We start from the raw sequence: 18064 nt of genomic DNA, 5'->3' as shown, positions 1-18064 counted from the left end.
ATGATTCTAAAAGTGACGAACTTCAGAAATTTGTTTTGTACTCAATTACAGATGTATATTGATATGTGTATGTATATGGGATTCCATATTATCTGTTTACAAAACTCTGTTTAAAATATGTTTTTTCGTTAACCAGCTGTCGCACCCCTACGAACGACAACCCTCAGAAGTCGAAACTTGTGCGATTAACGATATCTTACCTTTTAACGTGTGATTGGACGGGTTGGACGGTAGCAAGTGAAAATCGATCGTTCAGACTAGTGCTTGAACCACCGACCTACAGTCGAGTGAGTGAACAAAGCACCGCCTGGCTGGATCCATATTCTAATTCTATCCTCATCGAATGACATATTTAATAATTCTAATTTTCAAATGAATATGAAAAGTATAGTTGGTGTTATTTGAAATTTCCTCAAATTTAGTCTGCTAACATTTTCGGCACTACCAAATATGTTTGAAACATTCTTTTCATTGTTAATAATCTCTTCAATTGTGAGAATGTTCATAGAAAAAATTCATCAGAAGAATTGTTGTTGATTTTGTTTATAATTTTTAGGTTTCCTCACCACAGAAGATGGGGTAATTCCTGGGAACTTGGGACTCAAGGACCAAGTTTTAGCTTTCGAATGGGTCATTAAAAATATTCATTTATTCGGTGGAGATCCGAAAAGCATTACTGTAGCAGGAGAGAGTGCTGGGGCTGTTTCGGCGAGTTATTTGCAACTCAGTAGAAAACTTCGAGGTATTTTTTGCATTCAAAGAAAGTTCATTTAATGTAGTGTAAATGGGTGTGGTAAGATTGTTTTCGTAGTATATTCTGGGAGCTAGCGACATTTCACCTCGGTTACTTTGGCAATAAAGTTCAGCAATATTTCGTATTTTTTATTCTCTTTCCCGAAACAGTGAAAAATGTATTTTGAAGGCATCATGAATATTTGAAATGACGGAAACTATAGAAAATAGTGAAAACTAAACGAAAAATCCGAGCAGGGGGCGGTATACTGTCTGTCTGTCTGTCTGATTTTAATCAGACAATCTGCCACCTTCATATTTTGTTATAGTGGTGACAACTGGAAATAAAAAAATATGTCAGAAATGAAATAAAAAAACCGGCCGTCGGGGGCGGTACAGATCCAGCAATATTTTTATTAGAGACTCTGCCACCTTCATATTTTGGTATAGTGTTAAGAAATAGAAATAAAGATCTATGTTAGAAGTGAAATCAAAAAACCGGCCGTCGGGGGCGGTACAGATCCAGTAATATTTTTATTAGAGACTCTGCCACCTTCATGTTTTGGTATAGTGTTGAGAAATGGAAATGAAGATATATGGCCGAGGTGAAATCAAAAAACCGGCCGTCGGGGGCGGTACAGGTCCAGCAATATTTTTATTAGAGACTCTGTCACCTTCATATTTTGGTATAGAGTTAAGAAATGGAAATGAAGAAATATGTCAGGTGTGAAATCGAAAAACGGCTGTCGGGGGCAGTACAGATCCAGCAATATTTTTATTAGAGACCCTGCCACCTTCATATTTTGGTATAGTGCTAAGAAATGGAAATGAAGAAATATGTCAGGTGTGAAATCAAAAAACCGGCTGTCGGGGGCGGTACAGATCCAGCAATATTTTTATTAGAGACCCTGCCACCTTCATATTTTGGTATAGTGCTAAGAAATGGAAATGAAGAAATATGTCAGGTGTGAAATCAAAAAACCGGCCGTCAGGGGCGGTACAGATCCAGCAATATTTTTATTAGAGACTCTGCCACCTTCATATTTTGGTATAGAGTTAAGAAATAGAAATGAAGGAATATGTCAGGTGTGAAATCAAAAAACCGGCCGTCGGGGGCGGTACAGATCCAGCAATATTTTTATTAGAGACCCTGCCACCTTAAGAAATGGAAATGAAGAAATATGTCAGGTGTGAAATCAAAAAACCGCCAGATTTGACACCTTTGGAGTTTTTTATGGGGCTATTTCAAGCGCAAAATTGTACGAAACTGAATCTGCTTCGATATTAGATATACGGCAGAGAATAATGAATATTTGTAGAAATATCGATGTTACAGTTTTAGAAAAAATTGGACGTGAAATATCGATTAGGCTGTTCTTATGTCAAAAAGTTCAAGACAACCGTTTCGAACATTTTCTCAAGTGAAGTCAGCTTATTTCGTCAATTTATGAAGTTGAACATCGATGTATTCAAGTAATTATTGAATGTGCCGCCATTTTGTAGTAGGTGAAAATAGTGATAAATGATTCATTCAAAAAATGAAAGGGAAAAACTTTAAGGAAAAGCACTGTAGAACACAGTACGCAGTGTCTCCTATTTATTATACATTTGTATTATTTTACCAATAGGCTCCCGATTTGAATTTTATTCATATTAATTTTTTGATATTATATTGTGATATAGAGTTCAGTTTGTACTGTTATTGATTTATTATGTTTTTTTGATGTGTATGTCAAATGGCTCTAGATATAGATTTTTAAGATATTTTGTGTTTTGAGATTGTTTTGTTGTAAAATTTAGTTTGCGTTGACTTTGATTTATGAAATAATTGCATTTTTTAAGATATGTTTTTTTTGAGATTTTAATAAGTAATATATTTCAGTTTGCATTGCCATTCATTGTTTATAATTTTGTATTTATTTTGCATGTGCCGGTTTTAATTTCCTATCTGCCATTTCTCTTTATACTTAATCAATAAACTACAACAAAATATGAAAGTGATTGGGGCTCTAACGAAAGTATTGCTGGATCTGTACCACCGCCGACGAAAGGTTTTTTGATTTCACACCTGACATATTTCTTCCTTTCCATTTCTTAGCACTATACCAAAATATGAAGGTGGCAGAGTCTCTAATAAAAATATTGCTGGATCTGTACCGCCCCTGACGGCCGGTTTTTTGATTTCACACCTGACATATTTCTTCATTTCCATTTCTTAGCACTATACCAAAATATGAAGGTGGCAGGGTCTCTAATAAAAATATTGCTGGATCTGTACCGCCCCTGACGGCCGGTTTTTTGATTTCACACCTGAAATATTTCTTCATTTCCATTTCTTAGCACTATACCAAAATATGAAGGTGGCAGAGTCTCTAATAAAAATATTGCTGGATCTGTACCGCCGCCGACGGCCGGTTTTTTAATTTCACACCTGACATATTTCTTCATTTCCTTTTCTTAACACTATACCAAAATATGAAGGAGGCAGAATCTCTATTAAAGATATTGCTGGATCTGTACCGCCCCCGACGGTCGGTTTTTTGATTTCACTGCTGATATATTTTTTTATTTCCAGTTGTCACCACTATAATGAAATATGAAAGTGGCAGAGACTCTATTTAAAATATTGGTAAATTTGTACCGCCTCTGACGGCCGGTTTTTTGATTTCGTCACTGCTATATTTCTTCGTTTCCTTTTGTTAACACTATAACAAAATATGAAGGTGGCAGGGTGTCTGATTAAAATGTTGACAGAAGTATACCGCCCCCTGCTCGGATTTTTTGTTCAGTTTTCACTATTTTCTATAGTTTCCGTCATTTCAAATATTCATGATGCCTTCAAAATACATTTTTCACTGTTTCGGGAAAGAGAATAGAAAATACGAAATATTGCTGAACTTTATTGCTAAAGTAACTGAGGTCGACATTTCTTAGTGTCTGTTTGCATCAATGTGAGTTTAGACAATAATGATTGTTCTTACTATTACTATTTCTGGAATATTAATGTAAGTTGAATTAGTTGCCTAACGGGGGAGACAATGCATTTTTTTTTCAGATCGCGACTTGCGATTATTGTTTTCGAGATATTTACTGATTTGATGTTGTTGGTTTATCGCCATTATTACTAATTATATCTGAATGAAGCAGAGAAGCTTTTTTGGTATGAACCAGTTTTCAATACGACGTTTCGTTAGTTGGATTCCATCTTCAACTTCCTTTTTTATATGGTTCAATCTAATTTTTCATCAGTTTTGTTGCTACCACTGGTATATGTATTCTTCGGAAAACCATCATCAGGGATGGGTCGTACATTTCCATGTTTGATCTGTTTAAAATATGTTTTTCGGTTAACCAGCTGTCGCATCCCTACGAACGATAACCCTCAGAAATCGAAACTTGTGCGAGGTAAGGATTAACGAGGTCTTACCTTTAAACATGTGATTCTTAACACGGCACAAAAAAGTAGAGACCAATATTCTTCGTCTCTAGAACTCAAAGACTATTAACTCTAGGTACATCTGAATGAATATGACTTTCTTTGAGTTGAATGAGATCAGCTGAAAAACACTTTATATTGGAAATATCCGACAGTCATTTTAAATCAAATATTTATATTTGAAATATTTATTTATTTAATTATTTATTTACGGGCAAGCCCATTCAAAGTATGAATTATAATGGTGAATTATAATTAAAAAGAAATCAGATAAGGTACACAATTACAAATTGCAGCTGAGACTAGCTTAAAAGGGGTAAATTTAAAGTTCAAAAGGGGTTAATTTTAGAGTATAAAACAACAAAAAATAATGAGCGACAATCAAACATATAACACATACACTATAAGATATTCACGTCATTTTTGGTAATTTTGTCCAATAGCAATGAAACTAGTAAAATTTCATTTTGTAAGTTGCTCAACTAATACTAAAATTTCAGACGTTGCCGAATCGAAAATAACTGTCAGTATTCCTTTTCTTCTCAGAACTAATCATTTCTTTTGATAAGACAATATGCCTAAAGCATTGTCGAAACAGTCTCAACAAATTTGTTTTTCAACTAAGTAAGTTAATAGTGAGTAAGGTTAATAGCAATAAAACAAATCAACAGTACAAAACAAATTTGAAAGTTCGAAATAGTGCACATGTTGGCAAAGCCGTAACTTGTCATCTTGTAACGTCATTCTCTTCTTAACGTCAATATCCTTTACCTTAAACTATAAAGTGAAACATTAAAGCACAGTATTCCGCAATCGAGTTTCAAAATCATGAAAGGAGATGTTAAACATCTCAAGATCAACGTTACTATTGGCTAATCGTAAAATTTTTGGAATGCGGCTATTGAATGCGTGGTTGGAACAAAATGGTACATAAAAAGTTTCTTGTTGTCAAGTGGAGCAGTTTTGAATATGTAGATACATTTTTTCTAGGAGTACAGCACAACTTAATTTGCCGTTAATAATATTGAAAAGTAGTGTCAGATCTCTCATACTCGCAACGAACACCCGATTTATATGTTCCTAGCTTTTACCCACGGCTTCGCTTGCGGGTGACAGAAGGAAATAATAAATATAGAAAAATTCCAAACAGCTGAAACTATAGTCGATTGGATTGGAATGGATTGGATATTGTCGTGACTGTGAATAATACAGTGCGACGGTATTACAGTACAAAGGGTTGAAACTTCATTACTGGAATGCTAGATGACGTTAAAGTAGCTAGATTTTGAGATTTTTTAGACAATATTTTCATCTTATATAAAAATAATTGATTGCAGTAGCAACTTATACTCGCAACGATCACCCGATTTATATGTTCCTAGCTTTTACCCGCGGCTTCGCTCACGGGTGACAGAAGAAAATAACAATAAGCTGAAACTGTAGTCAATTGGATTGGATTGGATTGGATATTGTCGTGACTGTTAATAATACAGTGTGACGGTATTACGGGACTAAGGGTTGGAACTTCATTACTAGAATGCTAGATGACGTTAAAGTAGCTAAATTTTGAGATTTTTTTGACAAAATTTTTTTTCAATCCAGCATAAAAAATAATTGTTTTTTTTAATAAAAAGTATCCTATGTTACTTCTAATACCTCCAAGAACAGGTATACAAAATTTTATGACTATCAATTGAGTAGTTTTCGCGTGAAACCGTAACAAACAAACTTACATTCGAATTTATAATATTAGTAGGGATGTATCTGAGGAAGGTGTGTTGGACATTTTCGATGTTCTTGATATAAGTTATACAATGAGGGGACAGAGAAACAATACTCCAGGTGTAGACGGACCAGTGAACAATAAAGGACTTAAATAGCAGTTGGGTCAGTGAATTCGTGGGTTAGCTCTTTGATAAAACCTAGCATTTTCATGGATTTATGGATAGCCGTGGGTATGTGTAGATTGAAGCTAAGGGTGGGTTCAAGAACAACCCCAAGATCTTTTATTGACCATGACCATTTAAGGTGTAATAAAAAGTGTTAGAACGTGAATTTCTATGGTCTCTCTATATATTAACGGAGTACCACAAGGTCCCAGGTATAGTACTGGGACCTACCCTATTTCTACTCTATGTCAATGACTTGACTACTATTGATATTGAGGGTAAATTTACTTCATTCGCCGACGACAATACCAACACAAATGATCTATATAACGCCATTTGCTCTGATATTTCCAAACTTTCGGATTGGTGTAAGGCAAATTCATTAGCTTTCAATGTCTCAGAAACTAAAGTTTCATCCTTTAATTGCAATTTTGATAATATTCCTTTAGCTTCGAATTCGAATGTGATTGAGAACATGTCATGCAACAAATTTCTAGGGTTATTAATTGATAATAAATTGAAATTTGAGGACCACATAATATCGCTTAACAAAAAACTTTCATCTGGATGTTACGCTGTGAAAATAACTTCTAACGAACTAGGACTAACTGCAGCTAAAACTGTCTATTATTCATTAGTAGAATCACATCTAAGATATGGGATACCTTTCTGGGGGGTAAGTAATCAAACGCGACTCGATTTTTATTCTGCAGAAAAAGTCATTAAGATTTCTCTGTAGAGCCAGGCGGCGGGATTCTTGTAGACCTTTGTTTGTATCAAACTAAATTTCATCACTGTATGTTCTATTCATTTCAGAAACAGTTTGTTTAGTGCATAAACATAGAACAGAACTTCTCTCTTTTGTCTCTCATTAGAACACACGCCAGACCCTAAATTAAGTATTCCCATACCTAACACTATTTTAATTAAAAATTCTATATTGTATAATGGTCTCAAGATGTATAATCATCTTCCAAACTACCTAAAATGCGTAGTAATCTGTAATGAATTTCTAAAATCTACAAAGGATTTTCTTAGCGAGAGGCCCTATTATAGTTTGCAAGAATTTTATGACGATACCTCCTAATCATATTTTATACACATTTCTCTCTATACATTATTATTTTTTAATTATTTTTGTGTTTGTATATGTATGTGTATATATATATATATGTATATATCTGTATATATATATATACATATATATATATATATATATATATATATATATATATATATATATATATATATAGAAAGAGAAGTTAATATCGGACATAGCACTCATGAAAGTGGCAAACCATAGACACGTGTTTCGGGCTTTTGGCCCATCATCAGTATGGTGCAGCCAAGTGTGAGGATGGGCAACACTTGGTTACCAAAAGATAGAAATACAAATGCACGGAGCCACCAACAGGAGCCAACCGCACATTTGTGGTTTCAGATGATAGATCTTGTGTTTACAAGAAAACTATCAAAATCACCACAGAGGCAGTTACAGCTACCTGATTTTGATAGTTTTCTTGTAAACACAAGATCTATCATCTGAAACCACAAATGTGCATGAAATCAATATATATATATTGATTTCATGCACTTGACTATGTTTTTTTTTTCTCAAAATGTTCACCAAAGCTTTATCCATAAGAACTTTTTTTTGGACAATAAAACATATTTATTATTATTATTATTATTGTATAGTAATTTTGAGTTTTATCCAATATTCTTGTATTTTCGAATGAGATGATGTGAGTATCTTCTTTGAGAGCATGTTCACTACAGCCTCAGGCAAACCGATGAATCAGCTGTGGCGAAACATGCTTTCAAAGAAGGCATTCATATTATCTCATTCAAAGATACGTGTCTTGACGTGTGAACTGACACGTCAAGAAGAGTACCTACTTCAATCCCACTGAAGATGATTGCCACAGTTGCAGTCGAAACGTTTGGAGATTATAACCAAAGAAGACCACGGCAAAGCCCGGAAACCGTTCGAAACAACAACGTCGATATATCGTTTGTAGAGTGCAGAGATTCGAAAGTGTAAATCACTTTAGTAAAAAAAATTAAATATATGAAACACAAACTTTTTCGAGGATGATTTCAACATTCTGCAGCAGATAAATGTAAGAAAAACGTGATTATGTTGAAGGAGGGGCAAGAAAACAAAATGAACACCCTATCAAACGATAATTCCACTAAGTAAGAAACTAAAAATTCCACATCGAATTCACAATCGGCAATAAGTGAAAATTTTTTAACATCTTTCATACACGTTTGATACATTTACATGTCAAATAACATCAATACGAAATCCCAGAATAAAATATTCATTCTTTTCCTATAACAAACATTAATATATAATACATATGCACTCCAATAATGCCTAACGCTCACTGTTCTCATTTAATCGATCCAGGATAATTCATCATCTGAACATTAGTCATCTCATACATTCAGCCATCCTGCAAAAGGTCTGTCCTCACTCCTTATCCTGACCCGAGAATAAAAATATCAGAAACTGAAACAATTCAACAAAGCACCGTTTATTTAATGATGATGTTCACCAAAGGTAACGTTCACCTCTTCTACTTTCAGAGCAACGTTCACCACAGGTAACGTTTACTTTTTCTACTTACAGAGCAACATTTTCTCAATGGTGACGTTCACCAAAGGTAACATTTACTTTTCGTACTCACAGAGCAACCTTTGTTTAATTGTGACGTTCACCAAAAGTCACGTTTACTGTTTCTATTTACAAAGCAACTGTTTTTCAATGGTGACGTTCACCAAAGGTAACGTTTACTTTTTCTAACCCCAGAGCATTGTTTGCTCAACTTACTTTTGATCGCCTTACATGCTTATCCATTTCTTGAAATGATCGGAAAACATAAGTGTTTATAACCTTTTCGGAGATCTTCCACTTCGTAACGATCATTGATCAAAACTTTCGTGACTTCAAAAGAACCTTTATATTTTGCACCTGTGGCTCTACAACTTTTATCCCGAACGTGGTTGAGTGTAAGTATAAGTGTTAGTTTTGTAGCGTTGCAGTCAGTGATCACCTTAAAATTTGTTCCAAGCAGATACACCCAGAAATATCTAAATGCAATAACAACAGTCAGTGTTTCCAGCTCATATGAGTAATATTGTCGTTGGTGCATCTTCATCTGTTTACTAAAATAAGAAATCACGTGTGACTATATAAGCATGGCATCCATTCTAACTGAACTGCATCCGTGTGAAGCTCCGTTCGCAAATCCGAGTTTTGTTTCATTGAAAGCATTTGGTTGGGGTTCACTCCATTCAAATTTCATACCTTTTTCGGTTAGCCTGGTAGTTTGTTCAATGAATTGGAAAATTTCTTCAAAAACTTTCGAAAGTAGCTTCCCAAACCGATGCATTTTCTCACTTGCTCAATATTTTTGAAATTGTATCTATTTTAGATTTTCCTGGTCTCTGGCCTAGTTCGCTGATTTCCTTTCCTGAATATTCTATAGTTGTCTCAGAAAAGACACATTTACTCAACTTCATTGTGAGTTTGTTCTCTTAATTTTGACAGGACCGTGTGTAAATGTTAAAGCCCTTGGTTAACCGAGATAGATGGGATAATAGTGTCATGAATGCACGGGAAAGCAATGTTATTTCTGAGATCTCCCGAAAGGGTATTAATTAGAAATTGAAATAGCGATGGGGCATTGGTGAGCCCAAAAGGCATTCGTAAAAGCTCATCTGGATTGACAAACAAATAATTGTTTGCCCTTTGTTTATTATTACCTGTTCGATATAGTGATTGCCTTTCTGGCTGAATTCACCGCTAGTTGGCAACGTGTTTGGTTTCATTTGTAAAACGCAAATTGAGGTGTTGTCTTCCTTTTACAATTGTTTGTTGACACCGATGCGCCTACGCCTGAGCTCACACGACGCAAACGAGATTGTCTTACCTACCATTACTAGCATTTACGGCTGATTGAATTTGCGGTTATATACACCGCGCTCTTGTATTGACATTTGAACATCGCGTAGTAGTGTGAATATCGCATTGTTGTCTCAGAAGCGTTGTCGGTTGTTCCGTTTATTTCTAATATCAATTGGTAAGTTATTGATATTGTAAGTTACTTAGGGTATCTGGAGGATTGAATTTACCTGGCGCCCATTAAGATCTATTTGAAATTTGCTAATTTGGTTAACCCACTCCCGTCTCCACCATTTAGCTTAGCCGCGGATACCCATCTGTCTTATTTGTTACCGATAGATGATTTAGTCTCCTCTTGTGGTTTGTGTGGTGACATTTTGGCCCCCAACGTGGGGCCGCGTTGAAACAACGTCTCAATAATTCTCTTCTTGATAAATTTGAAAAAAAAAATTGATAAATTCGAAAAAGATTACTTTGTTTAACGATAGTATTTTGTTGATTCGGTGAGTAGTTGGTTGTAGTTGTTACAGCGGAGTGAACGTATAAATTGAATATCCGAAGAAAAAATGGCTGTGAGTAATTTTATCTCTTTGATGAAAAATATTTTGTTGACAAAATATTTACAGCCCACAGTTTATCCCTACGAAAACTTTGATGAAGAAGAAACCAAAACTTTGAAGCAGTCAAAGGATTTGGTACAGACGAGGATGCAGTTATTGACATTTTTATTGATGTGGTAGAACTACCTGTATCAATTAGACATTGTACTTCAATGTTGTTAATCTTCGCAATTTGCAAAAAAAATATCTTATGAGTTCACGCCACGCCACGCCAATGAGATTTGTGAGCTACATGTCCTTGACGTTCACAATTGAAACACACAATATGATATTTCCTACAAGATAAACACGAAATCCCAAAATACAATATTTATTCTTATCTCACAAAAAAAGAGTAATAAACAATTCTTCTGCACTCCATCGATGCCTAACTCTTACTGTTCACATTTAACCGATCCAAAGTTTTCCGTCATCTGAACATTAGTCATCTCCAACATACAATTTACCTGAAATACATAACGCTGACATTTCCTTATGCCCCATAGTTGACACCAATGGGTGACCGACTTGAAACTTAACAATGGTCCTGTCAAACTCCTTGAATGAAATTTTAGGCGGAAGTGAATACTCGGTTGAAGATTCATATCATAATAATTTTCATTTGTCAATATTCCCACCGAATCTGCTCCAAACTCTATTCAAAAACGATTATCAGTAATAGATAGATATATAGATAGTACTTCATTTCCTACAGGTGTATACCCAATTGCAAGAAATGTTGAAGAAAATAAGCTGAAAAAATAACATAATTAGATTCAATTGACATATTACAAATGATATGAATAATATAAATGAAATAACATAATTAGATTCAATTGACATATCATAAATGGTTTAGCCTTCACAATGTTGGCATAAAACAATTGAAAATTATATAAAAAACTATAAATGAAAGGTTCTATGTAAGATATAATCATTGATAAAGTTCAAATAGCTTCCATCAATATCACACATGTTACATACTAAATTGAAATTATAACAGGTTATATTTACTGGTGCTCTGAGATTCACATTTGATCTAATAGTCCATTCCCCTTTGGGGGTAAGTACCTGCAGTGCAAAAAGATAATAATTTCAAGAACTTTTTTTGGACAGCTTCAATGTGCTCTACATGAGAATTATAAATGACATACCGGATCATCGCCCCATATTCCAGTTTGGATCTTATATAAGCATAGAATAGGGTGATTATATCTTTTATAACTCTGGATTATCTAGTGTTCCTCATTATGAAGCCTAACATTCGACTATCGGACGAAACAACTTAGTCTGTCTATATGTGAAGCAAAAGTGAATTTTTGATCAAAATCAATGCTAAGCTCTTTCATTTCATTAAATCGACTTATGATATTGTTATCAATTTCATGAGTTAATTGTGTTATACTTTTGGAAATGTTAAGATTCGAACGATTATTGTCTCACCAATCATATATCAGATCTGATTCATACTGCAAGTCTGAGCAGTCCATAACTTTGAATATTTTAAAGTCATCGACGTAGAGCAGTTTTCAATTATTCAATATTTTAGTTGAATTATTAATGAAAATAAAGAACAAGAAAGGTCCTAAATTCGAGCCTTGGGGCCCTCCAGAACTGGGACTATATAATATAAAGCAGATTGAAGATTTCATACTCTACATACTGTTTTCTATCGAGTGGATAATTTGACATGAGTATCACCAAACTTGCTGAAAAACCAATGTTAGAATTTCATAAAGGTGTGAGATGTTGCTTAAATTCCACATATTTTATGACTAATTTCTATTATACCCAAGTTTTTGGTTCAGCCATGGAATCCTCTATCTCATCAACCATTGCAAACTTTGTGATGATGGAACTGGAGGTTCAAGTGATTTTCACTCTTGATTGCTACCTCACTTTTACAAACGATTTGCCGACGATTGTATTTTGTATATTCGTGCTTCCAACTTATTCCATCCTTCTTTGCAATTCACAATTGAGGAAGGAAATAATAATTACGTGAATTTTCGGGATCTTACTCTCAAGTACAATGAACACGAAAAAATTGAGACTGATTGGATTAAAATGATTATTTGGGAACAACGCTATATAAACGTCGAATCGAATGCACCAATTTGTTGTAAAAAATGTCGTGATGAGCCTAAAATACCGAGCAATTCGAGTTTTCTACTATAAAAAAACAAAAACGTTTTTACCAGCTGTAATATGCAAATGATGAAAATTCACTTCCATATCATACGATCTAGGTCCGGAGAGTCCGCATGAAAATACCCATCACTTTGATTTCTAAAATACTAAGGTTAGGGCTCCTGAATCTGATTATCAGAAAAATGAAAATGTCAAAAATGCTTCATATATAAAATCGGAATTCTGTTAATAATAGTAGTCACATTCAAGGTTCATCTTATATTCACAACTTGACAGAACTTGACAGAAAGTTATACTTTCGAACCTCTTTTTTATAGAAATCGGAGTCGAATGATACCTCATTGCATAGAGATTTCGATTATCAATGTATTGCTACTTTGCTTCTGGAAGTCGAACTCGTTTAGAAGACATGAAACATACACTTTGCAAAATTATGAGTGAACAAACGATGAGAAGCGGTATCATATATTTGGGTGTGTGCTGTTTTTCAGACCGATGTGATTCCTTTCTCAAAGCGTAGTGTAAACAGAGTTTTTTGGGTCAAAAGTTTTCTCCTTACGAGCTTGTGTTTTTGGATTCTTACGTGGAATTCTTTCCCTGGCAGGTACACCTTACAGTACTTTCTGTAATGAGTCTTTTTCCTGAGAATAGTACAGTGAACGTGTCACGAGAGGCAGCACTAGTAGTAGGGACAAACATAAACTATTCACATGTAAAACAGTGTTATTTACCTAATATTGATTTATTATTTAAAAATATAGATCTGATATAAAAAATTATTTTGTGCTAGTATAATGCCAACGAAGCATTGCGGTTTTGCGAATTTTACGTCGGATAATCGATATCCGGAAGAAAACGTGTTTTTTATACCATTTAATAAACCTCATATTAATGAGGTAAGATGTAAGAAATGGATACATGCTTCGAGGAGAGTGGATTCAACAGTGCAAAAAATTAATAAATATTCACATGTATGCTCTAAACATGAAATGAATAGTAAATTTTTCATAGTTAATTACCATTGATTAGGATAAGATATAACCTCAATCGTTTATTAAATCATATTCATTTATTGTATTTAATTGAATTTATTTCATTACCATATATATTTGATTCATATTTCACTAGGAAATAAATCTGAAATTCATAATTATTTTGAATTTCTTTTATTACAGTTTGAATCTACCGCTACTCTTCTACTAGAGTCTGTATACTAACCTGTCTATTAATTCACTTTTTTTCAGTTACTTTTAAATCACGGCATGTAAGCCAACGTTTTAATGTTACAACATTGTTATCCTTTACAATTGCAAATTTTAGTTTTGCTCCAGGAACATTTTCTTTTTTTAAAAACATTCTTTTTTAATTGTACTTTACCATATGATTATATGAGGATTAGGCAGTGTTTGTCCCTAACGAACTACTAGCGCTGCTAGTGAGTGATTTTTCGTACTCCAGGAAAAAGGTTCATTTTGGTGTTATATTCAAAGTCGGCAACATATGTATATTTTTCAAATCACAGACCTGAGTGTTTGGCGTTCGATGACAAGTTTGGCTCTGCAACGAATCTAAGAACTTTGTTTATTATTAATGTTTTTGTATATTTTATGTATTTACCCATTGTTATCAATTTCTATTCGTAGGTTTTGAAGGACATATTCGAGGATTCATAATGGAAAGCGGTACATCTCTCACGCCAATAGGTTTGCAAAATAAAGCAAGACATTTTGCTTTCAAATTAGGAAAAACTCTGAATCCAAATTTTGAATCCAACAGTTCTAAGAATCTTCAGGCTCTACTATATAAAGCCTCATCTTCCGATATATTATTCGCAGACGTAAGTAAATTCTATTTATTTTAATAATCCACGGTTTGTTTCAGAAATTGCTATGTATTTCATCAGTTCGGACTTCCATTGTCTAATATAATATAAATTGATTTGAAAAACCTGAAAAAAAAATTGATAAATTACCAAAAAATGAAAAATAAAAATTAAAAGATTTCAAACCAAGTTATGTCTCGACGTTTCGATTGTTAGTACCCACGATCGTCGTGAATGTCGTCGTCGAATCGTCGTCGAAACGTCGTGATATAACTTGGTTTGAAATCTTTTATTTTTCATTTTTTGAAATAATTTTTAATTCTTATTTTTCAGCTTTCAATAATATTTCAATTTTTTATTCGTTTGGTTGTTGCTTGTATGTTATTTCTTTGTAATTTCAGTTTTCTGTTTAATAAAATGGTTATTTTCGGGTAATTTTATTAATTTTTCAATTGTTTTTTTTAGGGTTTTCAAATCAATTTATATTATATTAGACAATGGAAGTCCGAACTGATGAAATACACCACGAAACATTGTCAACCACCTTCAAACAGGAATTTCTATAATGAACCGAACGTGTTTATCCATAACCCAGGACGATAAGATTTATCGCGAAAAACTAACTTAACCTAATAAAAATGCTGGATTACTTCTACGCGAATTATTTCTAATTGAACATATATAGAAACTTCATTTGTTTGTAGGTACAAAATGATGTGTATACGGCCAACATTATAAGTAGAAACGTTATATGGGTACCTGTTATCGAAAATGAGATAAACTCCAATTCTGTAGTAACAACTCATATGCATGAAGCCTATTTACGAGGTGATTTCATTAGAGTACCGTTATTAACAGGTTTCTGTTCGGAAGAATCCAAATTTTTCGTGAGATGTAAGTATCGCTTATCAAATTCATCAATTATTCATTATCATTTATTATTGATGGAGAATCAGTAAAGCAAATCAAATGACTTTTTCATAATATTAATCAATCGTTTGGATGCAACCCTCTATCGAACTCATTGTTCTGCGCAAATCTTCGTGTTATGTTAGGTATGCAACGCGCATCAGTATAAAATAGGCAGATCGAACTTTTGAAAAAAAAAATAAGCTTGATGTATTTTTGTGCGATAATCTAGCAAAAGAACACCAATGTTATGTCTATGTGTGGCTTATTAGTAATATGTCAAATTTAATGGTATGCAAACATACATTTTCAGTTAATGATTAAAAATTGAAACTGAACACCATACTTTGATTTCACATTCGTATTATCGCCTACTTCACTTGTTCACTATCACCTTGTCGCTTGTCCGAACTTGTGCCAATTAATTTATGTTCTGAGTTAATGTAATCTGTATGTATGTAACATTGGTTCCTTTTTCAAGTTCCTTTTTTCGGCTAATTTTTCTGTAAATGAACTTGTAACTGTCACATCAGTTATAGATACATTTTCATTTACCCCAGTTGTAGGTCCCCAGTCCAAGTCACAGCTCCCCTTCTCTTACATCTTTTTAACATCTTATTTTTCTTACAGATTACATCATCCTTTTCGGCTCATCTCTTTAAAGCTCCATTTTCAGCTCCTTTTACAGCTCTTTCACAGCTCCCTTCAAAGGTACCTTCACAACTTCAGAGATTTTCCGTTACAGGTTCTCAGTTACAGCTCTCTTTTCTTATAGCTCCCTTTTTACTGCTTACAGCTTCCATTTCAGCTTACATGTTTGCTCAATTGAAATCATATTTTTATAGAGGAAAGTTTTTCTATAGATATCCAATGGCTTTTCTGGATACTATTGTCATCTCGAAATAGTGACGAACTTTTCTCATTAGACTTTTCTTCATCTGATCGCTGGCAACCCGTAGCCGTGCATTTTATAATGAATTCGAGGACTTTTTGTTCCTTGGTAATCATGCCAACTCGTAAGAGGCTTTTCTTCGAAGGACAAAGGTCATACTGCTTGCATCAATTTTCCACATCACGGCGACAGTTGATCCAGTTATCGATCTAGTACCAAGTCTTGGTGATGTCGAGATGTTCACCTGCTCAGCTCCCATGAAGTCGGTCGAGCTGATCTCGGACACATGCTGTTGGTATAGCTAGCTGGTGCACTTGCGATGCAATTGCACAATTCTTGGAGACTCGATTCCAATCATGTTGAACTTTGCTGTTGAGTTAGCTACGAAGCACCATACAATTTTCCTATTTCTTCTTGATTCGTGATTAAAGGCTCTGGAATAAATCGTTGGCAGAATCCAATCGAAACCTCAAATAATGAATCACGCATACTTCTTGCTATCCATTCATCATTTACAGGTATTATCATTTCTCTGGCGTTGGTGTTAGTGACTCATGCCCATTTTAGAGCGATGGCAACCTTTGTCTTTTATCAGATATTGGCAATATTACCTTTTCCTTTGAATCGATTATATTTCTATTGCTTCTCTTGAGCCTAGAATTAGTCTATTCATTTTCTTCATTTGGTGAACCTTTCTCTATACAACGGCAACGTGACGCCTAAGTCTTTTCCAACAGTCTATTTGTATGTGACTTAGCTGTTCACAGTTATATGTAACTTAATTATTAGACAAGGATATCCTTCTCAACCATACATTCCAGAAGCAGCTGTTTCAACAACGTTTTTTATCCTTTTCTTATTTCCTATTGTACTTCCAAGTTATTTTCCATATTGATTTTTTGTTGTTCCAGTGTTAGGAATCACACGTTTAAAGGTAAGATCTCGTTAGTACTTATCTCGCACAAGTTTCTTAACTTCTGAGAGTTGTCGTTCGTATGGGGGCGACAGCTGATTAACCGAAAACCAGATTTTAAACAGATTTAAACAGTTGTTTTAGTGGAGTTGTTTTTTCCTTGTTTGCTACAGTTCCCTCAACAATATCCCTTGGTCTTTTTATTTCTTGTTATTCTCTTCTATGATTTTCTTTTTTCCCCTTTATTTTCTACTTTCCTTTATTTTTCTTTTCGTGATTATTTGTTTTCGTATCCACTTCAATTTGTTTCTTTCAGTAACACTATCAATTTCGCTGCTGGCAATGATGTTACGAACTATTGCTGTCAATGATATTACGAACTATTGCTGTAATGTCATGTCAATGCATGGTTTGTTGATAATAAATAAGTGAAAAGCTTTTTCAAAGTACATAATTTCTCCGACTCGAGACATTTCTACTACAAGGTCTTCTAACAGGGACTTCCGAACTTTGACAATTGATAACAGCCATTGTGTTGGAGCTACATCTGTCAAATTATTTTTCTTTCATTGAGTCTGTTTTGCCAAATTACCATGGACAAATATAGCATTGAACAACGCGTGCAAATGATAATTGTTTTATCAAAATGGGTGTTTTGTTCGGGCAACGTTCCGAGCGCTTCGCCATAATCGACATAATCGTTCTACGGAGAGGACTATTCTCAATGTGGTGGATAAATTTGAGTCACTGAGACAGTTAAGGATCGACCAACACCAGTACGTTGACGAAAACACTGATGCTGTCTGTG

At 34.2% G+C, this 18064-nt stretch overlaps 1 protein-coding gene across 4 annotated transcripts in view; it reads left to right on the top strand.

Moving 5' to 3' along the window:
- The window catches only part of LOC111512523 (para-nitrobenzyl esterase), a 106295-nt gene that overhangs the window by 71663 nt on the left and 16568 nt on the right, over positions 1-18064 (top strand). For 3 of the 4 annotated variants that reach the window (XM_074175336.1, XM_074175337.1, XM_074175335.1), the window contains exons 6-8: positions 557-742; positions 14364-14557; positions 15247-15436. In XM_074175336.1, coding sequence (XP_074031437.1) covers positions 557-742; positions 14364-14557; positions 15247-15436 — 570 coding nt within the window. The remainder of the gene's footprint in view (positions 1-556; positions 743-14363; positions 14558-15246; positions 15437-18064) is intronic. The other variant, XM_074175338.1, reaches the window with a different exon arrangement.

This window comes from Leptinotarsa decemlineata, unplaced genomic scaffold, assembly GCF_025532065.1.
Source record: "Leptinotarsa decemlineata unplaced genomic scaffold, Ldec_3_MD MMD2_tig00001019_RagTag_RagTag, whole genome shotgun sequence".
Lineage (NCBI taxonomy): Eukaryota > Metazoa > Arthropoda > Insecta > Coleoptera > Chrysomelidae > Leptinotarsa > Leptinotarsa decemlineata.
The sequence above is the reverse complement of the archived record's forward strand: the minus strand, read 5'-3'. Positions and strand labels throughout refer to the sequence as shown.